Source organism: Dromiciops gliroides, chromosome 3, assembly GCF_019393635.1.
Source record: "Dromiciops gliroides isolate mDroGli1 chromosome 3, mDroGli1.pri, whole genome shotgun sequence".
NCBI classification, from domain to species: Eukaryota; Metazoa; Chordata; class Mammalia; order Microbiotheria; family Microbiotheriidae; genus Dromiciops; species Dromiciops gliroides.
In genome coordinates this window covers 251,201,965-251,214,452 of record NC_057863.1, presented here as the reverse complement: position 1 = coordinate 251,214,452, position 12,488 = coordinate 251,201,965, and the positions used below count along the sequence as shown (strand labels likewise).

At 35.1% G+C, this 12,488-nt stretch overlaps 1 protein-coding gene across 1 annotated transcript in view; it reads left to right on the top strand.

Moving 5' to 3' along the window:
• Window positions 1-12,488, top strand: part of TSGA10 (testis specific 10) — a 90,886-nt gene that overhangs the window by 61,267 nt on the left and 17,131 nt on the right. Inside the window, exons 12-14 of the mRNA XM_043998609.1 lie at window positions 7,954-8,009; window positions 8,268-8,436; window positions 9,348-9,458. Of these exons, the coding sequence (XP_043854544.1) occupies window positions 7,954-8,009; window positions 8,268-8,436; window positions 9,348-9,458 (336 nt within the window). The remainder of the gene's footprint in view (window positions 1-7,953; window positions 8,010-8,267; window positions 8,437-9,347; window positions 9,459-12,488) is intronic.

Genomic DNA, 12,488 nt, shown 5'->3' with positions numbered 1-12,488 from the left:
GCTGTTATCTACAAACTTCCAGAACACTCCCTTTCTTTTCTCAGTGAATTCAGTGCCTGGCTCACAGTCTTTCTCTTTCAACTTCTTCTCTCATACTAGGGGACTTTAAACATACATATTCATACTCACTCAAACACCCCAACCTCATTTCATGACCTATTCCCCAGCCCTACCTCAGATACACACAAAGATGGGTCATATTTTAAATTTTACTGTCACCCACATATATACCACTTACATGTTCATAAACTCTGAAAGTTTTTTATTTGATCATAATCTATTTTCATTTCACCTTAACCTCTTGTAATCACAGATCCTATTCCTCTTTCATATCATGACTTCTAATCTTGCAACTCCTTAGATCTTTCTCAAGTAATTACTGCTACACTAGCTACACTTTCCATTCTTCTCTGTCTTGACTCCTTGATGAGCCAGTTCAACTCTATGCTGTCTTCTTCTATTAAGTCCCCCGTCCCCTTATTGTCCCACCAGTGTTGCCTTGCAAAGCCTTAGCCTTGGATCGCCTCTTCTCCCCTGCCTCCCATCTTCTGCCTTTGATCCTACACATGCTGCTGAATGAAGCTGGAGAAAATTGTGCAACTATGCTGATTGAGTCCACTACAGTTTTGTTACACAACTTCCATTGGGCCCTCACTGTTGCATGGCAATCCTTTTACACCTCTCTAATCAATGCACTGTCCCATATCCACAGCTAATCTTCCAGTTCATTGCTCTCTAGTGGCTCAACCTATCCACCACTCAGCTGATAACCTTGCCTTGTATTTTACCAAAAAATTGAGGTTATTCTCTGAGAGTTCCCTCTTCTCCCTTTCTCCTTATATCACCTCGATGTATTCTTCATCTCCTCCTTCACCCATGGAACTCATCAAATGATGGTTCTTCTCCTTGTCAAGGCAAACCCCTCTGTGTGCACAAGTGATCCCATTCCATCACATCTTCAGCAGATTGCCTCCTCTGTCATCCCTACTTACTCACTTATTCAATTTCTGCCTATCTGCTGCCTGCTTCCCTACTGCCTACAAACACATCCATATCTCCTTGTTTATTTCTTATCTGAAATAGAACACTTGGAGGTACAAAGCTCCTGCATATAATGATTTGTTTTCAGGGTTAGCCATAGCAATCAAATCAGTTCTATTGACTTCTCAATGGTCAGAGGCAAATGGATGATTTACATAGTTTATTTTTATAGTTAAAAAAAGAGAAACTTACAAGTTGTGGAAAGTGACAAAAATCTTAAGAAACTTGTTTTGAACATAACTCAGTTGAACAAGGCAGCTCACTTGAACAGTGTACTTTTTAGGACATTAATTACATGCACATTTGTTGCTATTGCCAACTTTGAGGGTGGGCATGTTAGGGACATATAGGAGAGTTTCCAGGGTGGGACAACTATTAGATTTGTTATTCTATTTGGTTAGAACCTATGTCCATCATCCTATCTATCAAAGGGAGATCACTTTCTACACAATTTAAAGGAAATGTAGCTGCTTTGAGATACAAAAAGAAGAATTTACAGCCAAAGAATGAGGAGCTTATCCTCAGGAACCTAACTTTTAACAAAAATCTTGTGATGCCTAACTTAATCTAGTGATTATTTTATTTCTACAAAGATATATGGACTCTAAATTATCTATCAGTAATAAGTACTAATGGAGCCTTGTCAATCTATTAATTCCTTCATCCTATCTTCAAAACTCTGCTGATCCATCCATACCTTCTAGCTGTCATCCTATATCTCTCCTCCTTTTTGTGGCTAAAGCCCTTAAGAAGGCTGTTTATAGTAGGTGCCTTCAATTCCTTTCCTCTCAACTTGTATCTTAATGCTTTATGGTCTGGGTTCTCCAGAAGTCCCCTTTTCAAAGTTACCAACAGTCTCTTAATTGCTCAATCTGATGGCCTTTTTTCCAATCTTCATTCTTCTCGACTTCTCTGCAACCACTGTTTGTTACCCTTTTCTCCTGCTACTCTCTTCTCTCAGTCTTTGTGACATTGCTCTCTCCTGGACTACCTACTTGACCACTATTTGATCAGTTGGATCTTAATCCAGGTCACCCCAGGTGTCCCACAAGGCTTTTTCTTGGGCCTTCTTTTCTCTGTCTATACTACTTCACTTGATGACCTTATCCATTTCTATGGATTTAATTTTATTTTCTGCTGATGATTCTCAAATTTACTTAACCAGCTGTAATCTTTCTGCCAATCCCCAGATAGACATCTCCAACTGTCTGTTGGACTTCTAAAACTGAATGTCCCCTAAACGTCTTAGATTCAGCATTTCCAAAACTTAACTCATTATTTTTCCCCCAAACCCTTTCTTCTTCCTAACTTTCCCATTATTGTTAAGGGTATCACTATCCTTTTAGTTACCCAGGCTCACAACCTAGTCATCTCCCTCCCCCACATCCAACCTGTTGCCAAGACCTGTAAATTTTACCTTCATAATATTTCTCACATATACCTCTTCTCCCCTCTGACACTGCCACCACCCTGGTTCAGGCTCTCATCACCTCTCACCTGGATTATTATAATTGCCTATTGATTGGTTTCTTCCTATTCTAGAACATCCTCCACCAGCTGTCAAACTGATCTTAAAGCACAGGTCTGATAGCCCCTACTTCAGTGGTTCCCTCTCACCTCCAGGATCAAGCATAAAATCCTGTTTGGCATTTGAAGTCTCTCATAACCTTCCCCTGCCCTTCACCTATCAATCTTTATTATAAAAGTATTTTATTATTTTCCAGTTACATGTAGAGATAGTTTTCAACATTTGTTTTTATAAAATTTCTAGTTTCAAATTTTTCTCCCTCCCTCTCCTCCAACCCCCCTCCCCAAGACAGCAAGCAATCTGATATAGGTTATATATGTACAATCACATTAAACATATTTCTGCATTAGTCATGCTGTGAAAGAAGAATCAGAGCAAAAGGGAAAAACCTCAAAAAAGAAAAACAAAAAATAATAGAAATAGTATGGTTCGATCTGCATTTAGATTCCATAATTCTTTTTTTCTGGATTTGGAGAGCATTTTCCATAATGAGTCCTTTGGAACTATCTTGGACCATTGTATTGCTGAGAAGAGTCAAATCTCTCACAGTTGATCAACACACAATGTTGTTGATACTGTGTACAACACCTATCAGTCTTTAAAAAATTCTTCTACCCCCCTCCCCTCAATCTGACAACACTGGTTTCCTTGCTATTTCTCAAATAAGAAACTTTATCTCCTAACTCTAAAGATTTTCACTGGCTGTCCACCATTCTTAGAAATATTCTTCTTCCTTATCCCTGCCTCCTGGCTTCCCTGGTTTCCTTCAAGGTAGCCCTTCCTTATCTCCCTTAATTCTAGTATATTAGTTCTGTTACTTACTTTCAATTTATCCTGTATATGGCTTGTTTGCATATAGTTGTTTGCTTGTTGTCTCCACCATTAGAATGTGAGCTCCTTGAGAGTGGGAACTGTCTTTTACTTTTCTTTATATCCTTAGTACTTACATATAATGCCTAGCACATGGTAGGTCCTTAATAAATTTTTATTGAGTGAAAAACAAATGTGAGTATTAGATATAAAAAGAACAGGAAAGAGGATTACATATAAAACTAAATTTCCATTATACGAAGTTCACTTTCTAAAAGTATATATTATATTTAAATGGTAATAACAAAAGTGCCTTGCTTATCTGTGCTACATTTTGAATTTTGTATGGGGTATTAACATTTTTTTCATTGATATACATTTTTGTTTGTTTGGTTTTTGTTTTTTGGGTTTTTTTGGTGAGGCAATTGGGGTTAAGTGACTTGCCCAGGGTCATACAGCTAGTAAGTGTTAAGCGTCTGAGGTCGGATTTGAACTCAGGTACTCCTGACTCCAGGGCGGGTGCTCTATCCACTGCGCCACCTAGCTGCCCCGATATAAATTTTTTTCTTTTTTTCCATCACTATCTACCAACCTGTCCTAATCCCCTCAACAGAATCCTCCTTCCTGCTTGAAACGTATAAGCATGGCAAGGCAAAACAAATCCAGTTCTAAATTTCTGATCTAATAAATTATTCTGTCTCAGAATAACTCTTCTCCTGTACCTCTGGTTCATTATCTGCCATGGGGTTGGTAATAAGTTTCTTCATTGGTCTTCTGTAGTCATGATAGGCTTACTGCAAGTTATTTTCCTTTACATTATTGTAGGATGATAGGATCACAGATTTAGAGTTGAAAGGGACCTTAGAGGCCATTGATTATATCACCCTCATTTTACAAATGATGAAACTGAATCGCAGGGAAGATAAATGATTTGCCCAAGGTCAGTGTATAAATTGTTCACCTGGTTCTGCTAATTTTATTTTGTTTCAGGTCATGTAATACTTCCCAGATGTCTCTAAATTCATCATGTTTGTGATTCCATCCATTGCAAAAATATCCCATCACATTCATATGCCATAATTTGTTTAGCCATTTATCAATTGATAAAAAGCCCCTTTGTTTCCACTTCTTTGCTATAACATGATACTTAGGTTCCAAATTAGTTTCCAGAATGGTTTGACCAATTCACAGCTCTACCAATAGTACATTAGTGTGTCTGTCTTCCCAAAGCCCCTTCAACAATTATTAGGCTCCTCTTTTGTTTTCTTTGCCAATCATAATGTTAGTTTAAATCTCAAGTTGTTTTAATTTGCATTTCTTTTAATAGTGGTTTAGAACATTTTTATAAGATTGGTGAGAGCTTAGATCTCTTCTCATATCCTTTCTTTGAGGCCATGTTTGTTCTTTGTTTATTTGCACATTTTAAAATTTTTATTTTTTTTGCATTTTTTATTTTTTTGTGGTGATTCTTTACATTTATATTTTTGTAGCCATTATATATCATATATTCTTGATTTTACTTCACTACAACTGTCTTTGTATTTATCATATTCATTGTTTCTTAACAGTATAATAACTTTTCCATTACATTAATGTACTACAATTTGTTTAGTTATTCCCCAGTTACTAGGCAGCTACTTGGTTTTTAATTCTTTCTTAACCACAAAAATATATGCTGCTATAGAGAAAAAAATGCTGCTATAAAGATTTTGGTGTATACAGTGGCTTTGTTCTTATCAATGACCTCCTTGGAGAATGTGCCTAGTAGGAGGATCTTTGGGTCAAAAGGTTAGGACATTTTAGTCATTTTATTTGTATAATTCCAAATTAATTTTCAGAATTATTCCAAGTTCCATCAACAATGCATTAGTGTGCCTGTTTTTCTACTCAACATTGATTATTCTTTTCTTTTCTCATCTTTGTCAATTCATCTGGTATGAGGTAAAAGAGTTATTTTAATATGCATTTCTTTGTTATTTATTTGAAGCAATTTTTTTCATGTTCTCTATTGACAGTTTGGTTTTCTTTCTTTGAGAAATATTTATTCATATCCTTTGATCATTTAATCTATTGAGGAATGGCTATCACTCATATATTTGAACCAACTTCTTATATGTCTTTGATATGAGACCTTTACCAGAGAATCTTTACAAAGATTTTTTCCCAATTAACTATCTCTCCTTCTAATTTTAGCTGCATTGTTCTTATTTGTGCAAAATCTTTTCAATTTTATACTGCCAAAAATCGTTCATTTTATCTTGAACAATCCTTCTTATCCTTTGTGGTCAGGGATATGGTCTAGGATATGTCTTCCTATGTATTCCCCTATTCATAGTTGCAAAAGTTATTCCTTCCTTACTGCTCTGATTTTTATTATACCTACCTAGGGCATGTATCTATTTGGAATTTATTATGGCATATGTTGTGAGATCTTGGTCTAAACCCTAATTCTGCCAGACTCCTTTCCAGTTAACCCATTATTTGTCATCTTTCAGTTTATGTGACTATGTTAGCTTGCTTCTCCATGGCATTTATATTTAAATTTATTCCATTGATCAACTTCCTCATTTTAGATAATATCATATATATTGATGATTTGCTTTATAGAATAGTTTGATATGGTACTGTTATGAATGCTTATAGAATGAATGAAATTAGTTCATTCAAGTTTGTAAATCTCATATTTCAAATAGAGTTTTGCTTCTCACCACAATCAAATCATTTTGAATAATCACCTGCAGATTGCTTTTAAACCTTTTTTGGGGGGGGGGGGCAGGTCAATGAGGGTTAAGTGACTTGCCCAGGGTCACATAGCTAGTAAGTGTCAAGTGTCAAGTGTCTGAGGCCGAATTTGAACTCAGGTCTCCCTGAATCCAGGGCCGGTGCTTTATCCACTGCGCCACCAAGCTGCCCCCTAAACCTTTACTTATATAGAACATTTTCTACATACTTCTTCAGGTCTTTCTCATGTACTCCTTGGTATGTGATACACTTAGCACTTTCCATTTATTTTCTTCTTGCCTTTCAAACCTACTTTGTCTCTTCCTTTCTAAGAAAGATTAAATTTGAGACCCATTAGAAATTATCACTAACATTTCAAATGTTTCCACAGCAAAGAATCCATTCAAGAATTGGTAGGGATAAACATGTAACTTCAAGTGAAATTAACTTTTAAAAAATAGTTTTAAGTTGTTCATAGCTAGTTCAAACTGTCAGACAAAATATTACTGTAATGAGTAGTTTTAAATTAATAATTCATAGAGTCCTATATCAGCCCAGTTTTGTAAATAGTCTTTTTTTTTTAATTTTTGGGGGCATTAAACGTTTATTAAAAGCATACAGGTATTCACATGGAGTTCAGAAAGTTAAGAAAAAGAAAGCCTACCTAGTCTAGAGTTTCAGCCTGGTCTGGTTCCTCTGTCCTCCGTCACCAGCCAGCTTCAACCACGAACTCCTAAATAGTCTTAATTGAGGTTCCAAGTAGAAAGTAATATGTTACTGCTGTCCAGTTTAGAAGTTGACGGTATCAGATTTTAAAAAGTTGATATCTGAGTAGAAAGATGACAATTTTGCAGGGGTAGTCCTAGGTGGAAAGATGTTTATTGTCATGAATATATGTATGTGTGTGTGTGTATATATATATATAGATATAGATAGATAGATAGATAGATATAGATAGATAGATAGATAGATGTGTGTGTGTGTGTGTGTGTGTGTGTGTGTGTGTGTGTGTGTGTGTGTGTGTATCTCAAATCATGACTTCACTTCCAGGTTCCAGACATAGATCTTAAACTTCCTGTAGGATGACAATATCTTGCCTCTGTACACCTTCTTTTCTTCTCCAACTCTGTCTGTGTCTCTGCCTTACTGGCTCCCATCTACAGAGAGAATGGGGAACTTTCTGTCAGTGAGCACCGAAAACTTTGACTATAATATTTGATACAGTAGTCCTATGTAAATATACACAAATGCATCTCTCCCTCTCTCTCTCTTTCTCTTTTTTTTTGGTGAGGCAATTGGGATTAAGTGACTTGCCTAGGGTCACATAGCTAGTAAGTGTTAAGAGTGTGAGACCAGATTTGAACTCAGGTTCTCCTGACTCCAGGGCCGATGCTCTATCCACTGCACCACCTAGGTGCCCCGCATATCTCTTTTAATGAAGTTTTTTTTCTACTCAGAAGAGTTTTATTTAACTATTCAAACAGAAAAACGTAAATGAAGAATGCCTATTTTTTACATTATTTTGTTGTTGTTTGTCCTTCATTTTCTTTTTTTCCATATAAATATTTTATTATTTTCCAGTTGCATTTAGATAGTTTTCAACATTTGTTTTTATAAGATTTCTAGTTTCAAATTTTTCTCCCTCCCTTCCCAATGAGTTTTTTTTAAAAAGCAATTTATGTACCCAAATTGATTAGGCTTGTTTTTAAGTGTTGAAAAGAGTAGAAAGAAGGTTTATATCCCAGAGGATAGGAGACTAAATCTAAAAAAAAGAACATTTTGTATTGGATCAATTTTAACAGAAAAGTTTAAAAATAAATTTTATTTAATGTTGCTTTTTTTTTCTTTTAAAGGAAAGGACAATTTCAGGCATGAAGAATATCATTGCTGAAATGGAGCAGGCATCAAGGTAATTCTCAGGTGGTATTTTGTTAAAGATACAAGTTTTACAGAATTGACAAATAAATGACCAAATTGCATTATTATTTTTAATATTGTAAAACCATCTCTGAAATTTTATAGAATGTGTAATTTTATTTTTAGTTTTCCAAATTTTGTTGCATCTCTGTAAACTCAAGTGTTTTACTTTTCAGTGTTGTCTTATTTTTTATTGTTGTTCTGCATCAGTAAAATACTTCTAAATGCCCTTGTTTGACTTACAAAATAGACAATCAACTGAAGCTCTTATCATGTGTGAACAAGACATTTCCAGGATGCGTAGACAACTGGATGAAACAAGTGATGAGCTTGCTCAGGTTGCTAGAGAAAGAGAGGCCTTGGGTCGTGACAATGATAAACTGCAAGAGTCAGTCTCTAGAATTAAGCAAGAAAACCAGGTATTTTTGCTGATAGAATACTTTTTAAAATGCAGATTTACAAATTTTATCTTAATTGAAAATGAGGTATAGGTTATAATTAGATAAATTAGGATTAAGAAAATGTGGGTTGGTTTAAACCTTTGCATATAACTAAACTCCCCTTACTTTTTCAATGAAATTCTCAGCCAGAAGATGTGATGTGAATGGCAATGAGCTAGTATTTTCTGTTAAAAATAAGAAACAAGAAACTGTAAGGTAGGACACTCAGATGTTTTAGCAAATGTAGATCTCTTTTAATGAAAGGATAGAAAAATATTCTGTGATGGTTTAAGAGCAATTCTACTTAAAGGCAGAGGTATTAACTAGACCATATTTTTAGGTCCTTTGTACCTTAACTCTGTTTGACCATTTATTTTATTTTTTGTTGTGTGTAGTTCATTTTATGTATCTTCTTTTTATTATAAAGTGTTCTTGCTTCTCTTATTCTTAATGTCAGCCACTTATTTAGGCAATTTGTGCCTGTATTATTAAACATTTCTTCTTTTATATTGCAATCTTCTGCTAATTTTTGTATCTAGTTTAATGATTATTTTATCATCTTTAACATTCACTTTTATAACCCCCTCATTACTGTAAATTTTTTTCATTTGGCAATAGTTGTAATTTACTGTAATTTTTCTCACAAATTTTCTACTTGAAAAGGCATAAATTTTTTTGTGATGGTTACATAAACAGCCATCAAGATAGATCAATATACTAATTATATAATGTTTTCTCTTTGCATTTTAACATGTTTGTAAAACCAAAAGGTATGAATTTATAGGGTCTTCTCATATTATATTCTTCATATTCTGATAAGATAGGTAAATTAAAATTAAGAGATTACATTTGTGAAAAATGCTTTTTTTTGCTTTTTTGTTTTTAAACAGGTGTTATCCAAAAAGTTGGCTGAAAATCAAGTTGAGCTTAGTGATTTAAAACAGAAGAACCAAGAGAATAGCAGTGATGTTAACAAGCTGAAATCTTTACTAAAGGCTGAAGTATGTGTGTATATGTATATGTATATATATTTGGTTTTTTGCTTTTAATTATCATGGTATTTAAATAAGACTTTTTAATAGAGATGAATTAAATCAAAGGTACATCCCCAGTAAAAGGTGACCGTGACTTTTTTGGGAGGAGGAGGGGGTGGAGCAATGAGAGTTAAGTGACTTGCCCGGGGTCACACAGCTAGTACATGTCTAGTGTCTGAGGCCACATTTGAACTCAGGCCCTCCTGAATTCAGGGCCAATGCTTTATCCACTGCGCCACATTTTGAACACATCTGTAATATGTAGTGTTCAAGGGTAATAACACTGAAAATTGATTATAGAGTTCCAATTTCACCATCACTATCATCATAACAATGACAAAAATTTTAACACTTGACATTTATATTACAGTGCTTTAAGGTTTGCAAAGGACTTTACAGACATGTTCTCATTTGATCCTTACAAAAATGCTTTGAGATAAATGCTATTATCCTCACTTTGCAAATGAGGAAACTAAGATTTAGAGAGTTTACTCACCTGGTAAATGTAGGAGGCAGAATCTGAACCCTCATCTCCTCTGAATACAAGTATAAAGCTTTCCATTATACCATATGCATTTTGAGGAACTAGTAAGTTGACTCAAGATGGCTTTTTATACTAAAGAAATTTTCTGTTACAGTTTTGGAGGAAGTAAATGATTTCTAATCCACCCCCATCCCCAACAGAAAAAAGAACCATCATAATTAGAAAATATTTGCATGGTCAGGACTGTGCAACCATTTTGTGGATCACATTGCCTACTTGTTCTGAAATGATTGGTCTCTGTCATGTGTATTGTAATAGTGCTATTTATCTAGAATAATCTAATAGTGAATGAATACATTATGAGATAACTGGCCAAAAGAGAATCCTGGGTCTATCTATGAACTCATATGGAGGTCATTTTCTTTAGAGTATAAAAGAAGAGGTAGGTCATAGTTGGTTGGGTCACACCTTGAGTATAAGCCCATACCTGCTGGCAGGTAGTCTGTGCTCTCTATGACAGGGAGTGACTATACCCAAGGAGTCATTTATTCAAGACCGATAGTCTCTGGAATCTAGAGCTGCTGCATCCCCCTCTCTGTTCTACCATACAAAGGGTTCCTAATCGATGAGCCTGACTCCTTTGAGAGTTGGAAGTTGTAACATTTTTAGTTCCAAAGCTGTTTCTACAGACAAGAAAAGACTCTAATTGTCTCTAACGGCTAATTAGAACTTGATTATTCTGTTCTATGGACAACAGTTTCAAGGAAGTGGAGGGGACAGGGATCACCTCTACTTTTTTTTCCTTCCATTTTCGTGGCCAGTTGACTGTGGTTGTGTTCATTAGGTTTCATGTGTCACTTACATCTGTCTATTCCAGGTAAATATGAACAACTTGAAAATTCTTGGACTAGATAAACTTGAACAAGGACAGTGGGTGTAGGTATATATCCATTGGGAGAAATCATACCCCCAAACCTATAAAATATTTACTAGATTGATGTAGCTATGTAGTATCCCACAATAACAATAAATTATTATTATTATTATTATTATTTTACAAATTTCTTTTGCTTACCTTGTTTAATGAATTCTTTATATTAGTTAGTCAAGAATTACTTTGGTGGCTCTTACTGTGTCCTTATCACTGTGTTAAGTATTGTGGGAGAGATACAAAAGACATGCTCTCTGCCCACAATAATAATAACTAACAGATTATATAGCATTTTAAGGTTTGTAAAGCAATTTACATATATTATCTCATTTTATCCTCACAACAACCTTGTAAGCTATCTACCTTTTTATTATCCCCATTTTATGTATCAAAAAACTGAGGTTGATATATGTTAAACAATTTGCACAAGGGTACATAGCTAATGTGTTTGAAGTGCAATTCAAAACCAAGTCTTTCTCACTCCAAGTCTCCTGCTTTATCCGGTGTACTCAAAATAGGGCCACCAGTTATAGGTAAAGTGATTGCAATATATGTTATGTTTTGAGGGACACCTAAAGATCCTTCTCATAAATATCACTAAACTACTTGGTTATCTAAGTTTCCACCATTAGAGATTCAGTCCTTTGAAATTGTGTCTTTAAGGGTCTCTTGTTAAATTATGAGAACTCTTTACAACCAACTTGATATTTGATAGTATTTAGATATAATATTTTAAGTCACTGTCAACTATTATAAATAGTTGATGTTTACAGTAATAAACTTATGGTAATTATATTACTCACATAATTATAAGTTTATATTAGTATTAGTCATATAATTATCATAAGTTTATATAATAAACTTAACATAAATTCATTTATAAGACAAGCTAGGTGAGAGAAAGGACAGAGGTAAATTTTTTTTTTTTGGATTAGGCAATTGGGGTTAAGTGACTTGCCCAGGGTCACAGTGTCAAGTGTCTGAGGCTGGATTTGAACTCAGGTACTCCTGAATCCAGGGCTGGTGCCACTGAGCCACCTAGCTGCCCCCAACACAGGTAAATTTTTGATGAGGGTAGGTGTATGGATCTGAAATTCATAGGGTATTGGGACCTGGGTATGGGTTATCACAGTGTGGGGTATCTACAGCTAGCCCACATTATGAATGTACTTAAGCCTAGGAAAAGGACTAAGAAGCAAGGGCAGAAGACGGAATAATGTTGAAGTTAGGTGGGTGAAGCCCTAAAGGGCAACTTTGCCTTTTTTTTTTTTTTTTTTTTTTTTGCGGGGCAATGGGGGTTAAGTGACTTGCCCAGGGTCACATAGCTAGTAAGTATCAAATGTCTGAGGTCAGATTTGAACTCAGGTACTCCTGAATCCAGGGCCGGTGCTTTATCCACTGCGCCACCTAGCTGCCCTGCAACTTTGCCTTCTTAACAATTTGAACTAGGAGTTTACAATCTTCTAGGAAAGTAAACGTTTTTACGTTAACAATTAGAAAATAAGGCAGTGTTCTAGTGTTAAATACTAAGGCATAGATATTGAGTATAATAGGTATTCAGAGAACAGAGAGATTAATGTGG